The sequence below is a fragment of the Pogona vitticeps genome, chromosome 5, assembly GCF_051106095.1.
Source record: "Pogona vitticeps strain Pit_001003342236 chromosome 5, PviZW2.1, whole genome shotgun sequence".
Taxonomy (NCBI): domain Eukaryota; kingdom Metazoa; phylum Chordata; class Lepidosauria; order Squamata; family Agamidae; genus Pogona; species Pogona vitticeps.
This window is the reverse complement of record NC_135787.1, coordinates 189,704,341-189,721,346: the sequence shown is the minus strand read 5'-3', so window position 1 is coordinate 189,721,346 and position 17,006 is coordinate 189,704,341. Positions and strand designations below refer to the sequence as shown.

Genomic DNA, 17,006 nt, shown 5'->3' with positions numbered 1-17,006 from the left:
AAATGACCGCCGGAAACCGGAAAAGACGTCATCAGGATCCCGGAAATGGCCCGTGAGATGGACAGCTTCCATAGAGTCGGCTCAAAAGAGGCGCCGTCTGAACCGGAAGTTGTCGGCATTCTCCTCCCGCCCCCTCCCCGCTTCCGGCTTTCCGTCCAGGGAGCGAGCGGAACCGGAGCGGGAGCCTTGCGGCGCATGCGCCTTGTGCTGTCTCTGACCTTCAGCAGCCGGGGCCGGGCGGGCAAGCGGGTGAAGGAGGCCGAAGGCAGGCAGGCGAGAGAGGCGCCCCGGTGCCCTTGAGAGGAGGAGGAGGAGGAGTCATGATGTTCTCCCGAGGAGCCGTCCTGGTGGGCGGCGCGGTCTTCTCCCAGCCGCAATGGTACTCCTCGCGAGGAAGGGAGGGCGGGAAAGGGCCTGGGGCTCCGCATCCCCCGAGAAACCCCCCCACCCCTGGGAGGCTCGGGTTTGGCCGGTGCCACTTGGGAGAGGGAGGCGCTTTGCACATGCCCAGGGGCACCTCCAACCTCCCCCTCCCCCAAAGCTGTGCTTGCAATACCCAGAGTTTTAAATCCGGCTTCAGTTTTTTTTTTTAGAAAAACTACTTCTTTGGGTATATTTCTGAGGGCCTTGAGTTGCAACGGGGGAAGAAGACGTGGAGGGGGACGGTGGGCCTGGGTGTGTGGAACTCCAACTCCCATCATCTCAGGGTCGTTGGCCACGCGGCAGGGGGCTAATGGGCTCTGTGGTCCTGCACTGTGGGACCCCGGGTTGAGATGGGTTAGGGTCTACACACCATATTTTATTAGATTTATACCTTGCCCATCTAGACCAAATGTCTACTCTTCACTAACTCAGGGGTAGTGATTCTCAAACTGGGCTGCCCAGATGTTCTTGGACTGCAACTCCCAGAATTCCTGGCCATTACAGCATGTGGTGAAGGCTTCTGGGAACTGTAGTCCAAGAACCTCTGGGGAGCCCAATTTGAGAACCATTGGATCTCTGGCTGTGGGAATTTGATTCTCCCCCTTGCCTCCCTGACCAACTCGATGATCCATAGGGTTCCTTCCAGCTCTGCAGTTCTCAGATGATGATGGTCAGTGGGTAGTTTAAGAGGTGTTGGGAAACTATCCTATGCAATGTATCTCTGTCGGCATAAAATGTTCCAGGGCCTTGCAAAAATATTACTTTTGCTCACGGCATATTTAGCAAGTGTGAAAGGCATTGTACAGGGTTTAGGAAAATGCCACCTGTCGTGAAGGGCATGTCTGTGTGCCGCTTGTGATTCTTGAAGGGTGCACACAGGAGAAAAACCCCCACACAGTCAGTGAGGTTTTCAGTGCAGCTGGTCATGGATGTGAAAATGGAGGCAACATCTCACCTTCACTAGAATAACAGTTCCAGCTCCATTCTTTCACCCCGGAGGAATGGTTAGCTATGGGAGAAAGGAAAAAGCTGTCAGTTGGCATGCTGGTTCTGTTTCTGATGACTTTGGCTGCTGGGGATAAACCCTTTTCCTGTTTTCATAACCTTCAACAATGTACTGTTTCTTGGTCAGGCTGGAGTTTAGCAGAATCTCTGAAGATGGTATACCCGTACTGTATAAAAAAGATCCTTTGTATAACAGCCATGATAAAGAAACAGTAATGCCTTGAAATAATCTAGATTTCTGCTGAATTCTTAAAGATAGGGTTGATAGACCAGCTGCCTGATCTTCTCCATGTTTGCTTAGTAACAAGTCTGTTTTAAATCAGATATAGTTGTGTGCATGCAAACGCAGAAACATGTATTCCTATATGCACATATTCCTATATACAATTTTCAGATAAATTTAGAAGTTCCAACTATATCAGGCTGTGCAGCAGCTATATTATATTTGTATTGATTGAGGAGTAAGAAGCAATGCTTTCGATTGCTAAAATGTGCAATGTGTGTTTCATTTTTCAGGGTCCAAGTTAGGAATATGGCAACCTTGAAAGACAGTGAGTATTTTTTTAATGTGTTTTGTCTGGGGGCAATAGATTAGGAGGTATAGACTTCACTTTGTTCACAAACCTTGACTGCCAAATTCATGTTTAGTGAAATAGCTTGTTTTGTAAGTTGACCAAATTGTCTTCTCTGTTCTCCATACAATTAGTAATTTAGTATAGCTTATCTGTGCTTTGAAGAGAATTCAGACTTCAACAGGCTCTGTTAGCATAAGGAGACTGCAGTCCTCTGGGAAGTTGTTTTAAGAGTTGTAGGGTGGAGCAGTTCCATCCTGACATGCAGCTCTTTGCACCTGATGGAACCTCTTCGTACTTTGCCCTTGATGCTCCTACGGCAAAAAGTGGGTATTTAAGGAGGCTGCATTGGGAGAGGCTTTGGAATAGCTGGATCCAATGCCATCATATTCCATCAGAACACATGAGGAATGTAGGGGGTAGTGGAGTTGACACCCTCCTCCATGTTCTAATTGGTCAATATGAGACTAGCAGGGCTCCAGATTTGGTGATTTCTCCATTGTGGATTTTCCTTCCTAGAGCCCTGCTGGATTACTGTGTTAGTAATATTCGCCCAGAGTGGTAGAATATGCCAGATGGGCGGGATATAAATCAAATAAATAAATAAAAAGATAGCCATGTTGGAGACATGAATGGATGTATTTAGGGAACAGATTACAGTGGTGCCCTGCATAGTGACGTTAATCCGTTCCAGATTAATCGTCGCTGTGCAAAAACATTGCTAAACGGAACAGAAAAAGCCATAGGAACGCATTAAACTTGGTTTAATGCGTTCCTATGGCTCCCAAACTCACTGTTCAGCGAAGTTCCTCCATAGCGCCACCATTTTCGCGCCCTCGGTAAGTGAGGGCAGGGCGTGAAAACACTTGCGGCCTCCATTTTGGGCACCTGGCGGCCATTTTGGAATCGCAGATCAGCTGTTTAAAAAAACATCGCAATGCGGGGATCAGTAAGCAAAACGCTTACCGATCATCGCAATGTGATGTTTTACGTATTCAGAACATCACAGTGCGATTGCATTAGCGATCTAAAAAAATAGATTGCTATGCGGATTCGTCGTTAAATGGTGCGCTCGTTAAGTGAGACACCACTGTACTTCTTCTTACTCTGAATGAGATCTGACTGATTTATATTGAAGTAACATACCTTTTGGATCAGTACTGTTCACTAAGCCAGCTGCATAACAAACACACACCATTCTTCTACTGATAAGCAGTGATTCCCAACCATGGGTCACCCAGGTGTTCTTGGACTGCGATTCCCAGAAGCCTTCACTGCCAGCTGTGCTGGCCAGAGTTTCTGGGAGCTGCAGTGCAAGAACACCTGGGTTACCCAAAGCGAGGCACCATTGATCTATTTGAAAGACCATTGTTCTCAGCTACTTCTAAAAATGTCTGCCTAAAACCCTACCCCAGCTCATCCTCTCTCATTTGCTCAGTTACCCGGCGCCTGAAGTCAATCAAGAACATCCAGAAAATCACCAAATCCATGAAAATGGTTTCTGCGGCAAAATATGCAAGGGCCGAGAGAGAATTAAAGCCTGCAAGAGTGTATGGAGTTGGAGCGTTGGGTAAGTGGAGGAGTGGCCTTTTTGTGAGTCAGCTTGCAACAAGTTTTTAGTTCTTTTGGAAATGACCTTGCTTAGGCATTGAACTGTGTGTTTTCTGACTTTCTGATGAAGTACTTGCAGAAGGTTTGTATTACCCATCTTGAAAACCACTTTTTAAATCTGGCTTCCCTCTGAACCATCCGAGGTGGTGATGACAGAAGTATTAACAGTTCTTTTCAGTCTCATAATCTCTCCTCCTTATCTTTAGAAATACAGAATCTGCTCTGGCTTTGGATAGGTCACTAGATGTTAGCAAACTTACCTTTGCAGTCATTAGCATGAGAAATTTGTGGAAGGTCTATCTTTGTTCGTTCTTTATTCGTATCAGAGTGTTGCACAAGTCAGCAAATTTACAGTTCGGCACTTCTGGAAGCGAAGGATTGTCCGGCTCCATGCTGCCGCACATGGGATGCCCAAATGTACCTTTAATGCTTTCCCACTCTTTGAGGAGGCTTCTTCTCAAGATCAAACTTTCAGAATGCTGTATTTTGCAGCAGGCAGGCAGGCATCCTTCAGTCTCGAGAGACTAGGGTAACGTGCTCTGTATGGAGGACTTGGAACAGCGTCTAGTGTGGCTGAGCAGGTCAGTTCGAGAGTGACCATCCCTTCCACACTGAAGACAAATACAATCTGTCCCCTGTCCAGCTCCTTGATTTTGGCTGGGTTCGGGACTGCCTCTTCGCCTCAGCCTGCTGGACTCTTCAAATTGGCACTGCTTAGGAAAATCTGTGTAAAATGCATACTATATTATTAATATCTCCTTTGCTCGTCTGTAGTATTTTGGTTGCATTGCAAGTGTAATTATTGTGAGCAAAAGAACTGGTGCCAAATTATTTTCCCGTAAAAACAAAAGGAAGGGCATCTTCAGGGCTAGCAATATATTTTGGTATTTTTTTTAAATTTGTAGACAGTAGTTCACAAAACCAATGGTATGATCAATCTACAGTGGTGCCCCGCATAGCGAGATTAATCCATTCTGGATTAATCGTTGCTATCCGGAAACATCATAAAACGGAATGGAAAACTCCATTTAATGCGTTCCTATCGGGGGAAAACTCACCGTTGAGCGAAGATTCCCCATCCGGCCGCCATTTTTGCGCCCTTGGTAAGCGAGGGCAGGGCGCGAAAACGCTGCAGGCGGCCATTTTAGGCACCGGCGATCAGCTGTTTAAAAAAGCATCGCAATGCGAAGATCGGTAAGCGAAATGCTTACCGATCATTGCAATGTGATGTTTTGCCACTTAAAACATCGCAATGCGATCGCATTAGTGATCCCAAAAACGGATCGCTATGCGGATTCGTTGTTAAACGGTGCGCTCGTTATGCGAGACACCACTGTATTAGCCTTTTAAGAGTCACTGGGCTTTTAGTTATCTAATGTGACTTCTTTTGGGGACCTATAGAAATGGCCCTTGTTGTCTGTTATCTTAGTGTCATTATTGTCGCCCTTCACCCCTTTTCCAGCTCTCTATGAGAAAGTGGAAATCAAGGCACCTGAAGACAAGAAGAAGCATCTTATCGTTGGCGTGTCCTCCGACCGAGGCCTGTGCGGTGCCATCCACACCTCAGTTGCTAAAGCAATCAAGAGTCAATTTGCCACCCTGACAGAGGGGGGTAAAGAAGTCATGGTCGTTGGAGTGGGTGACAAGCTCAGAGCCATTCTTCAAAGGTAAAAGGAAGAAGACTCCCTCCTTTGAGCATTGAGGCTTACTCTTCAGTGCTAAATACCTCTGTGTTTTCGGAGATTTTAACATAAGGCAATAATATTCAGTTGAAAGCTGTTGAGGGCAAACCTCACTGTAGGATACGTTTGACAGGACCACGCTCAGCCACTTAGAAGATGAGATATTAAGGAAGGGTTGTATCCAGAGTACATCATACCTACGGGGGCCCTCTTTCATGCTAGGAACCAAATTCTATTGCACAGAAGCTCTCATGAGCTGTGTTCCAGGGATGCGCAGGGCCAAAGGCAAAAGAGTGAGGTCAAAAATATCAGCATTTTAAAAGTTTGGGGCTCTTGCTGCCAGTAACTAATGGCCTCAACCTTCTAGAATAGAGAATGGGCATATGGAAAAGCAGGGAAGAAACCGGACAATGATGTAGTGAGGAACAGGGTGTGGAAGTGTCGTATTTGATCTATAGGGTTTCACATCCTTGGCATAATAGATGGGGGAAAAATTGGGATGTGCTCATGTTAGCTGGAACATAGATGGAAGAGGAAGGATGATGGGTTGGAATACATAAGAAGATGGGGAAGGGAAAGAGAGGTTGCTCAGTTGACTGATGCTGGTCGTGGGAGTGAAACTAAGGAAGTGGAAGTGTCTGATTCTTAGGAGAGAGAGGCAGATGTTTCCACACGAAGCACCTGGCACATACTGTTTCAGAAGCATTTACAATAAACCACCAGCGCTATTTTTCTTCTTCTGTGGGTTAGCTTCGGAATAACCCCACTGAGGTTATTGGGGAACTTGAGTGGTGTTTTAAAACCTACCACAGATTTCTTGTATGCATTCTTAGACAGGATCGCTCACGTTCTTCTTTATGTCCTACCCTCCTTTTCGTCAGAGATTCCAAAAATAGTGAATACCAACAAGCATCTATAAGATGACAGCTGCTGGCAGTGTATTGAAAAGTAGGAACAGCAACAATAAAAAAGAGCAAAACAGTCCAGGGCACTCAACAACATCAGAAATCAGAACAAGAGACTAAGTCTCAAGATGTTAAAAAAAGTAAATAGTCTTTATTCTGATTTTAAAATGTTCAGTGCATTTCAGCACACTGCCTTCTTTGAGAGCTATGGATAGAAACCGAAATAAATTAATTGCAAACCCAAGACAACCATAACTGTCTATAACGGATGCTTATTTTTGTATTCATACATAACTTTCCCTAATCCAAGCATAAGGTTATCAAGACTTATTAAAAGGTATTTCTGTTTTTAATGATAATAAGCAGGAGGATTCCTACCAGAGAAGACACCCCACTACATACCCATGACTAAGCCCTAAAGGGCTGTAAAGACCATTGCCAGCACTTTGAAGGAGATACAGAAACAGCCTGGAAGCCCAAGTAATTACTTTAAGAGAGCTTTCACATTTCCAGTTGGCCCTGTTAGCAGTTTTGCTTTCATATGATGGGCCAGTTGAAGCTTCTGGACACCTCAAAAGCAGCCCTATGTCAAACATGTTGCGATAGTGGAGAAGTGATGTGAACAGAGAACGTGTAGCCATGGGCTGGATCTTCTTTCTCTGCTTTTATTTCAGGACACATGGTAAAAGCTTCCTGTTTAACTGCAAAGAAATAGGGAGGAAGCCTCCAACCTTTGGAGATGCATCGATCATTGCCTTGGAGCTGCTTAATTCTGGATACGAGTTCGATGAGGGAACAGTCATCTACAACCGATTCAGGCAAGAGAAATGATTATGTTCTTTCCTAACACGGGGTGGGGTTGCTTTTAAAGGGAACAAGTGTGTGTGTGTCTGTGTATAGATGGGCAGGCCAGCTCAAACGAGATCACGTTGATCAAGTCTTTTTGGTGTCTGGTTCACCAAATCAATAGGCAGGTTGCAGAGGGTCCAGGCGTGGGAACCCTGTTTCCCTCTCCCAATGTGGAATTCATTTAATGGGCCCAAAGAGGTGAAGTTCTGAAGTCCTGTCCATTTGAGCATTTCAACCCTATGAAGTCGTAGCAAAGCTTTGAAATGCCATCGTCTCCAAAGTCAATGTCTCCCGGAATAACTACAGTCATGCTGAGGGAATGAGGGGCTGGGTCATATTGTCACCCTCTTCTGTCTGATGGTCCAGTTTGCTTGAAAGAGCTAGACAAGCCCACCATGGGTACTTCTGCAGGATCTGAATGCTAACTGCATTAGATGAAGCTTTGCTTGATTTTCAGGAGGAGATAATGGAAAAAAAACTAGCCAGAGCAACATTGTGGAATCTGCTCTGGCCTTACCCAAGGCATGGTCCCTTGCTGACCGACTTGTCCTCCTCTCTGTTGCATAGATTGGATTACTCCTATCATTTCAAGGCTGTCCTTCCACAAGCAGGCGAAGACCTTTCTCTTCAGGCAGTCGTTTCCTTAATGTCTGACTTGCCTAGGAGAGGTTTTAAAATGGGATAGTTTGCATTTTGTTGCTTCTAAATCTGTTTTGATTCCAAGTGTGGTGTAGTGGATAGAGGGACATACTAAGACGCTGGAGAACAGAGTTCAGATCCCTGCTTGGCCATGGAAACCCACTGGGGGAGTGGAACCGGTAAAACCACACCTTAAATATCTCACTTAAATTGAAAGCCCCATTAGGGTTGTTATAAGTTGGTCCCAAATTGACGGCACAGTGTATACACACACACACACAAGTCTAGTCATGTGTTTACCTAATTTTATCGTAGTGTTATTAATTCTTTTTAAATATTTGAATAATTTGCTATTTGTAGCTTTTAATGTTTTGTTTTTAATCATGGAAGCTACCTTGGGTCTTTTTTTAGGAGAAAGGTTGTGCTATGTATAAATGTATGTACAGTCATGGCCAGAAATATTGGCACCCTTGCAATTCTGCCAGAAAACGCAACCCTTCTCTCCTAAAATTGTTGCATTTTTAGGTTTCTGTGTGGGATTGTATCAGATTTGACTTTTCTTCTTTTTTGTGTGTTCCGAAGCAAACCAAAGAAATGAACATGCGAGTACCAAAACATTTGCAACTGCAACAATTTTCTGAGAAAAGGGTTGCATTTTCCGACAGAATTGCAAGGGTGCCAATATATTTGGCCATAACTATGTATGTATGTATGTATGTATGTATGTATGTATGTATGTATGTATGTATGTATGTATGTATGTATGTATGTATGTATGTATGTATGTATGTATGTATGTATGTATGTAAGTAAGTAAGTAAGTAAGTAAGTAAGTAAGTAAGTAAGTAAGTAAGTAAGTAAGTAAGTATGTATGTATGTATGTATGTATGTATGTATGTATTAGACATGGGGACGGTTAAAAAGATAGATCACGATATTCGTTAGAAATCGCTGATTTGTTAAATATTCATCCCTTCATATATGTGGGTTCCAGAGACCCCAACAAATACAAAGGGATGAATATTGCCCCCCCCAGCGGTGGCATGGGGGGTGGTGGGAGTCAGTTTTTTTTTAAGCAACCCCCCCCGGCGAATTTACAAATAAATTCGTTCTTCGTCGGTTCATGGGGGCAGCTTTGTGAGTCGTCAACTTTTGACGACTCATGAAGCACAACAACTTGCCAAAATGGTGAGTCATCCCCATCTCTAGTATGTATATATTTACTGTATGTATGAGTAAATAAATGAATGAATGAACTACAGACAGGAAGCAGAAGTATATTGAGCACAATTAGATGTTAAGCTTCCAGACAATTTAAGCAAGTAAAGCAAAAAAGCAAAGTGTGCTGTTTATATACCACCACATAGTGCTCAAACCACTCTTTGGATGGATTACCATTCAGTTATTCAGGGTACATATGTGTTGTCCTGAGTACTCAATTGTTCAATCTCATAAGGATGGAAGGTTGTGTCAACCTCGAGCCAGCTACCTGGGATTGAATCTGAGTGGTGAGCAGAGTTTGGGCTGCAATACTGCACTTTAATCACTGTGCCACCAGGCTCTCTGCAAGTGAGCGGAGTTCCAAACTACAAGGTGCAGGCTGGAATGAGAGCAATTCAGTGTGTGAGTAAATTTAGATTTCACCTTGGAATAACCACCTCCAATCAGACAGAGTGAAGTTGTGCAAAATGCTTTTGACATATCTGAGCAAAGAAAGAGTGCAAAATTAGGAAGACGGGTTCTTTCAAGCCAATAGAGTGTTCAAAATAACTTTTATTTTTTTCCTTTAGATCTGTAATTTCTTACAGAACAGATGAGAAACCAATCTATTCACTTGAAACGGTCTCGGGTGCTGGTAAGTCCAGAAGTAACATTTGGTAAATTACCGAGTAGATATTTGCAGTTTTATTTCATTGGATGAACAGAGCTGGCAAAGTGGTGCATGCGAAGAGTAGAGAACTGATGCGCACAAAGTGCAGAACCAAGGAAACTATAGACAGGATATGTAACTTTAAGGTAACTACAGTTGAGTATATTGTGAGAAAATGGTCTAAAATCACCTGATTCTGTTAAGGAAACAGGGTATTAAAATAACATTTCAAGGCTTTCTTGAATGCCAGTGTTGAAGAGGCCGTGATAATATTTGATAGGAAGACTTTCTCTGTTGTGGGAGATCGCCAAGAAGGCCATCTCTCCTACGTTTTCAACCTACCTAGTCACTGCTGGACAGACAGGTGAGACTCCCAACGTTGTTGGATAGCTCAGTGGTTTAGGCCAGTGGTCCCCAACCTTGGGCCTCCAGATGTTCTTAGACTACAACTCCCAGAAGCCTTCACCAACACCTCTGCTGGCCAGGATTTCTGGGAGTTGAAGTCCAAGAACATCTGGAGGCCCAACGTTGGGGACCACTGGTTTAGGCATCAGGCTGCAGACCCAGAGGCTGAGAGTTTGATTCCCCACTGGGCCTCCTGGACAGAGGCTGGACTGTGTTCCATAGGATCCCTTCCAGCTCTGCAGTTCTGAGCTGCTGCTAACCATGTGCTTGTAAATTAGACGTTCCCCACCTTTTTCTGATCTATAACAGCTGTGTTTCATACCAGTGAGGGTTTCTGCTTATGCGAGCCCTCTTCAGAAGCACCACCACGTCTCCCAGACCGCACTGCGCCAGTGGCGGGTTCACTTGTTGGCCCTTTGTGTAAGTTACTCCACGAAAGGATGCAGCTGGTGTACAAGCCTGAGTTGCCTCAAGGCCCTCCTGACTGCTGCTACCTGTGCTTCTACAGATAGCAGTGAGCATGTTGCCAGATTCCTAGAGTGGTTCTTCAGGGAAGGGTTTTTCCTCCCAGTACTGGCGTTATGCTCCCAGCTCATAAGACCACCACCTTCTCCATGGTCAGTCTGAGCATGCTCTTCATCTCGAAACTGCCTCTAAGCACCGTATCGGTCAGTCTCGCCGCCTCCCTGGAATTTGAAGGCAGAAAAAAGAGGTGTCATTACTGTATTGTTGGTAGTAAAACCCAGCTCTCCAGATAGCTTCTTCCAGTGGCTCCATAGAGATGTTGAAGAACATGAGGGAGTGAGATGGGAACCTGAGTTAGCCTTGGGAGGGAGCAAAATTTACTTGAGTGCCGCATTCTGATTACGATCATCCAAAAATGACTGGAGCCATTGTGGTGCCTTGCCTCTCAGGTGCAGAATAGGGCCCATGGAAGGTGGGATGGGGAGGCATAGTGTTACAGTGCCGGACAAAGACACTGTGGTGTCAGAGGTGTCGAAATCTGCTGAAAGTTGCAGCAACACTTAAACCGCTTACAATTCTGCCATCAGATCTTCAGCATAAGTCATTTACCAGGACGGCCAACTATCTGTTCCCGAATCAGACGGGAAATGTTCTAACTGAACATTTGTTCTCAGAGGCGAGAGGCCACCGTTCTGTCTAGCACTTTTACCCTCAAAGGATTGATTAGAGAATGGGCAGTACGGCAGGACCCGCATGTTCACGGGGGATCAGTTTCAAGCCCCCGCCAAGATGCTGAAAAACAATCAGTGGTGTCAAACTGTGGCCCTCCAGATGTTCTTGGACTTCAACTCCCAGAAATCCTGGCCAGCAGAGGGTGCTGAAGGCTTCTGGGAGCTGTAGGCTAAGAACATCTGGAGGGCCAGTTTGACACCACTGATAGATTATAGGGGCTATTTTAATAGGAAACACTATACATGGTCTCTGGCTCCCTCTATTGGCCAGTTCTGGTAACTTCATATTCAGAAATACATATATTTCAAGGATTTTTCTTTTAATATTTTCGAACCGTGGATAAGTAAATCTGTGGATATTGCTCTCATGGATAAGGAGATCCTACTGTAGTCGCTAGAAGTCTTTAGTAGAGACTGCGCTACCATTTCGTTAAAAACAGCCACGGCCCCGTGCTTTAACAAGGAAAGTAAGAACTGCAGATTTAGAAGTCATGGATTTTCTACTAGTCTTTGAAACTGCAGACGCTGCTCATAGTTGGAAGGGTAGGACACTGATAATTTTTGTAAGCTTATAAAACTTGGCCTTGTTCTTTATTCTTGCTTTTGCAGAAAGCATTAGTATTTATGACGATATTGATGCTGACGTCCTGCGAAACTACCAGGAGTTCACCTTGGCCAACATTATCTTCTATTCGCTCAAGGAGTCTACCACCAGCGAACAGAGCGCTAGGATGACTGCCATGGACAACGCTAGCAAAAACGCTTGTAAGCACAAGCTGCTGCAGTTTTTCAGGGCGAAAACGTGGCAGTCGTAGCAGACGCTGCCAAGAAAGTTTGATTAGAGATGAAGCGGGTTACAGTCCACGTCTCTGGGTGGGCAGCCTCAGAGAATCCGGAGGCCACTTATGCCCCCACCCACACCATGATGGGCTGATTTCTGGGTGGGAAAAAAAGCTCCCCAGATAATAAAGTGTGTCTCCAGAAACCTTGGGGAAGGGGAGGGTTCAACACTGGGGTCTAATTTCTGCCCACCTTGTTCTAGGCTGGAAATGGTGTTTTTGAAAGACACAGACCTCTTGAAAAGATCTTTTTTATTCTAAAATAGGCCTGAAAACAGTTTTTGACATTACGATTCAGTGGCAAATCCCTAACCTACCACCTTCTGAGGTTGCAGTTTACTGTTGGAGGAGCAGTAGGTGTGGGGCAGGGTGATCAGGAAGGGGACCACCCTGAGGGCTCGGGAGCTGCCCTTATACTTAAAAGGTAGCTCATTGAGCCCTGATCTCCATATAGGTTGAAAGAACGATCTTTCAAATATTGCTTTAGAAAAGACCCTTGACTTTTGTTCTGCTTGGGAGTTAGTCCCACTGGATGTAGGAGGACCTGCTTTTAAGTAGCAGGGATAGGATACTGCACATGCTCTGAAAAACCCATATGTGTTTCAGATGGTTAATCCTGACTCCTTATTGGACTCCTGTTTCTCCTTCCACTGTCACTGTCACCCCTAACTGTATGAGCTCCAAATGTAGATGGATCAGAAACTTTCTCTTAGAATGGAGACGAGTGATCTTCATAGGGTCGAGGGCTATTTTTCATATTCGTTGGCAACCTGGGGCCCCCTTTCCAAGGAGGTGGGGCTCAAGGTGCTAGTTTGTATATCTGCCTTTTGAAAATAGATTATAAAGATTGCTACTGTGAAGTTTGGTTAAACAAAAATGGATTTAATGGGGAAAGGAGGCTTGATTGAGCATCCGCCTTGCAGTCTCCAGTGCCCGATTTTTAAAAATTAAATTGGGGGACAGGGGCATCCCAGAAGTCCTGCAGGTTCCCTAGCGGAATTGCCCATCCAGTTCTCACAGAGGACACAAAGGAACTTCATCGGCATTTTAAAATGGGGGTAGGTGTGGGGATGTTGCAAAATGGCTCTTCGGAGCCATACATGGTCCATCTCGCCTTAGAAGATGTTGCCCTCCATTAAATGAAAATGTCCTTGTCTTAAATCTGGTGGAGACATGGTGTTGGAACCTAACTCTCATCATCCCTAACTATGTCAACATAGAATCCATACCCTCAGCTTTACTGAGTCGGGCTTGTGATCAATTACCCCCTACAGTCTGACTCAGGGCCTGCCTTGCTCCCGGGTCCTGTAAGCAAGGATCAACAGAAAAGGTGGGCAGGCAGCGAGAAAGTTCATAACTGACTTATACTTCATGATGTACTGTTGATGTGAGCAGATGCAAAATTGATGCGTTGCCTTGGTGCAGTCTGTTAAGATGAGTTATTGCACCAACTTCAGTAACTCTGAGCTAGCCAAAATTCCTTTGGGGAAATAGAAGGCTGAGTAATTTTCTCCTGTTATACATTCTCTTTTCTCAGCTGAAGGTGTATCTATATATTGAAGCACTGGAATTAATCACAGGAAGTTGTCTGTGGAGGAAAGACTGAAGGAACTGGGCATGTTTAGCCTTGAGAAAAGGGGAATGGGGAGAGATAGGATAGCATTTTTCAAACACTTGAAAAGTTGTGCTACAGAGGAAGGCCAGGAGCTGTTTGCAGGACACGTAATAATGAGTTCAAACTACAGAAAATCAGATTTAGGCTGAATATAAGGAAAAACATCTTAACAGAGCGGTATGACAAGCAGGGGGTTGGACTCGATGGCCTTATAGGCCCCTTCCAACTTCATTATCCTATGAATCTGTGAAAAATGTGGGTATCAGCTATGGGCTGAAATCATGGCTAGTAGGTGCTTGATGCTGTGCTCTTGTTTACATTCAGTAGATCAATAGCATTTCACCACCTTGGGGGGGGCATAAAGGTAGATGCACCTCCGTTACAGTTCTTAATAAAGTAAGATGTAGATAACAGAACAAAGTAATGGAAATAAGGCACAAAGAGAATCTCTGGGCAACTGATTAGGTTCTTGTCCTTTTGCCTCCTGACATGCCCTCTCTCTTTGTAGCCGAGATGATTGACAAGCTGACGCTGACATTCAATCGTACTCGCCAAGCTGTCATCACCAAGGAACTTATTGAGATCATCTCCGGTGCTGCGGCTCTGTAAGTAGTATCTGTAATGTGTATGCTGCATACATATCTGTAATGTGTATGCAGACCTTCCTTTGTCTGTGCTGTTGGAGGCAGGGAGAGAGGAGGGGGAAAAGAAAGGCAACAGTGAAGTTACAAATTCTTCTTTCTGATTGGCTTTAAAAATACCAGGGACTAACAACAGATGGCATTCTTTGGGGACTCCCCGTAATTTGAAACTTGCTACAGTGGCTCATACGGAAGCTGTTCTAACGACATTATTTTCTCTGAGTTTTACTTCTAAGCAATACATGCACTCCCCCTTTTTTAAAAAATGTATTTTTTTCTAGCCTACACTTAATCTAACTGCATCAGATCCTCATTGCTGAGACATGGTCTTTGGGAAAGTGCTGCAGATGATTCTGCTGGATCTGGCCATTTAGTCTCATGTTGTGATAACCATAGCAGCCAAACAAGGTGAACCCCATGAGCAGAGCAGGAAAGCAGCAGCTGGAACTGCTGCTATTCCCTACCAATGTGAATATTAGGAAAAACTTATTAACTGTTAGAGCAGTATGAGCCTTCAGCCTGTACCTGAAACAGCATCCTTTAAGCTGCAACAAAAAATATATATAATATTGTGTAACATGGAAAATATTTGTGCCTTTAATCCATTTCAGCAGCTGATTCGGCAACTTAATTTTAACGTGAATGGGACTCATGTTTGTGTTGCTGCTTTGCAAAGCATGTTTTGTTCAATCACATTACCTGTCCTGCCCTAACCAACGTTGCTTAATGCTCCACGGCATGTTTTGTTCTTCTCTTTTATCAACCCTGCAACTAGGAACTAAGGGGCTAATCAGAAATGAGTTTCATCCAGAGTCAACAGGTAAAGTAATGATATAAATTAGATGTATGGTGGAGGGGGGGAGCAGAGAAAAGAACTAACAAAAATGTAGTCAAAGGAAGGTGCTCTTTGGATGGTTTTTCCTTTGTTGTAAAATAGCTGCTTACGAACTATTGCATGGATACTTGCATTTTGCAACCTGTTTTAACTTAATGACACTTGTGTAGTAGAGGTGCCCATGAGGTGCAGCGTGTTTCGAATAAAGATGGGCATGAACTGCCAATACATTTATCAGTAAAAAGGTGCTTGGCATTTCCCTGGCCTGCCTCCCCTGGCAAATGCCGACCAAGAGGCAACATCCCAGCTTCCCTGCCCCGCCTCCTCTGGGTGCTGCCTCTGAGGCAGGGTTGGGAAGCACCAAACACCCGTTTGGCCGATAAACGAACTGCCGGTTTGTGCCCATCTGTACTCTCAAATCAAACATGGGAAGTCTCGTTCCACCCAAAGGCCTAATTCAATTTTAAATAAGTTATTTGGGGGAGCAGTCTGGTGTTGGATGAAGCTGGGGGTGAAAGGGCAGGATTCAGAGTACTCGTAGACGTCAGCAATGAATTAGGAAAAAGGTTAGAAGTCAGTGTAGGGATCTGATACTGCATGGCAGGCATGTAACTCAGTGGGTGATAGCAAATGCCTAGCTGGCTTCTTAACCTCTTCCAACTTGTCATGGAAATTTACGCTGATGGAGTTACACCGGCATAAATATACAGCAGAATTCTAGCCACTGTATTAACAGAAATATTAAAAGTGTTGTTCTCAGCAGTTCGTGATCCCTTTTTGTTCATTTACCATCCTTTATTAAAGATTTTATTCCTACTTTTCACTGTGGAAGCTATGCAATGAAAGTATAACTTGTTGGAGTACGGCAAAGCATGGTTTTTTTGGCATAATATTTGCTTCTGATTCTGTGGAATAGGGAAAACATTTTAAGAAGATATAGAAGCGAGCCAGGAGGGTGTTTAAAAGAAGTTTGTTTTAAGGAGCCAGAGTGGGCAGTAACATAGTGGAAATTCTGTCAGAACTATGTTCAAACTTACCCTAACGCACAATCTTTGTTTGCAGGTAATGAGGCGATCTCCCGGCAAGCTGTTTGTTTCATGTCCTTTCTAGAGAGTGACTACTGTTGGTGGATCATTCTGTGAAAAAAAAATTCGGGCAAAGAACCTCCAGCTGTTTGTAAACTGTATTTCAATAAATGCCTAACATGAAAGAGCTGGCGTGCTTTTTTGGTGTGTTACTCTTGAGACCGCTGGATGGAAGTACAAGTTAACAGACGTCTCTTGTGTTGTCAAGCTCATATTTCCTTCCTCATAAAAGGATGTTGAAAAGTGTTGTGTGTGTAGATATATTTAAAAAGTAATGGTTCCAGGATATAAACCACCAGGAAGGGTGTTGTAGCCAAGCTTTTAATGGAAGCTAAGAAAAACTGCATTTTTAAAACATTCATTTAATTGTATGAAAAATTTTTGGTAGATACTTTGTTGCTAAATATATTAGCAGAGGCTCATGTTCATATTCCATCCATTTACATGCAAAAATATTAATTTTGCGGTCAAAGTACCTAAAGAGCTGGTAATTGTTGAACAGGGGTTATACTGGCCTTCTCATTTCATTCATGAAATGACTGTTTTTTAAACCATATTTAGCAATTCCAAATCAAATATCTTGACATAAATTTAGTACATCAGGTTTCAAACACACTTGAAACAATGTCTTCTTTAGGCAAAGAAGTAAAACTGGGCTAATGCTGAATCTAATTGGTGGTCCCAGTTAGAGCAAATCCATTGAATATGGCTGAAGTCCTGTTTATGTAGTCAACTGCACTAGAGGTGGCCCACTGAATGGCTGGGAATTTGGTTCTTTAAGTTCCATTGATTCAAATGTATTTTAGAAAAAAAATGCAACTAGAGTAGGTCCAT

At 44.0% G+C, this 17,006-nt stretch overlaps 1 protein-coding gene across 3 annotated transcripts; it reads left to right on the top strand.

Annotated features, from left to right (window-relative positions):
* The first annotated feature begins 144 nt into the window (after window positions 1-144).
* On the top strand, window positions 145-16,297 carry ATP5F1C (ATP synthase F1 subunit gamma). Of its 3 annotated transcripts, XM_020809819.3 has the most exons (10): window positions 147-379; window positions 1,945-1,979; window positions 3,439-3,570; window positions 5,074-5,278; window positions 6,873-7,016; window positions 9,477-9,541; window positions 11,767-11,922; window positions 14,120-14,216; window positions 15,028-15,072; window positions 16,150-16,297. In XM_020809819.3, the coding sequence occupies exons 1-9, from the start codon at window positions 321-323 to the stop codon at window positions 15,032-15,034; spliced, it is 900 nt and encodes a 299-aa protein (XP_020665478.1). In that variant the 5' UTR covers window positions 147-320; the 3' UTR covers window positions 15,035-15,072; window positions 16,150-16,297. The 3 variants fall into 3 exon arrangements, with proteins under 3 accessions (XP_020665480.1, XP_072858618.1, XP_020665478.1); XM_020809821.3 differs by lacking the exon at window positions 15,028-15,072 and having other exon boundaries at window positions 145-379; XM_073002517.2 differs by lacking the exons at window positions 15,028-15,072; window positions 16,150-16,297 and having other exon boundaries at window positions 145-379; window positions 14,120-14,220.
* Window positions 16,298-17,006: the final 709 nt, after the last annotated feature.

What these genes read in the sequence shown, in the direction of transcription:
- ATP5F1C (XM_020809819.3), top strand. Translation starts at nt 321, where the DNA reads ATGATGTTCTCCCGAGGAGCCGTCCTGGTGGGCGGCGCGGTCTTCTCC. An exon ending in TATGGCAACCTTGAAAGACA is followed by an intron (nt 1,980 to 3,438) that starts GTGAGTATTTTT and finishes TCATTTGCTCAG; the next exon opens with TTACCCGGCGCCTGAAGTCA. An exon ending in CAACGCTAGCAAAAACGCTT is followed by an intron (nt 11,923 to 14,119) that starts GTAAGCACAAGC and finishes CTCTCTTTGTAG; the next exon opens with CCGAGATGATTGACAAGCTG.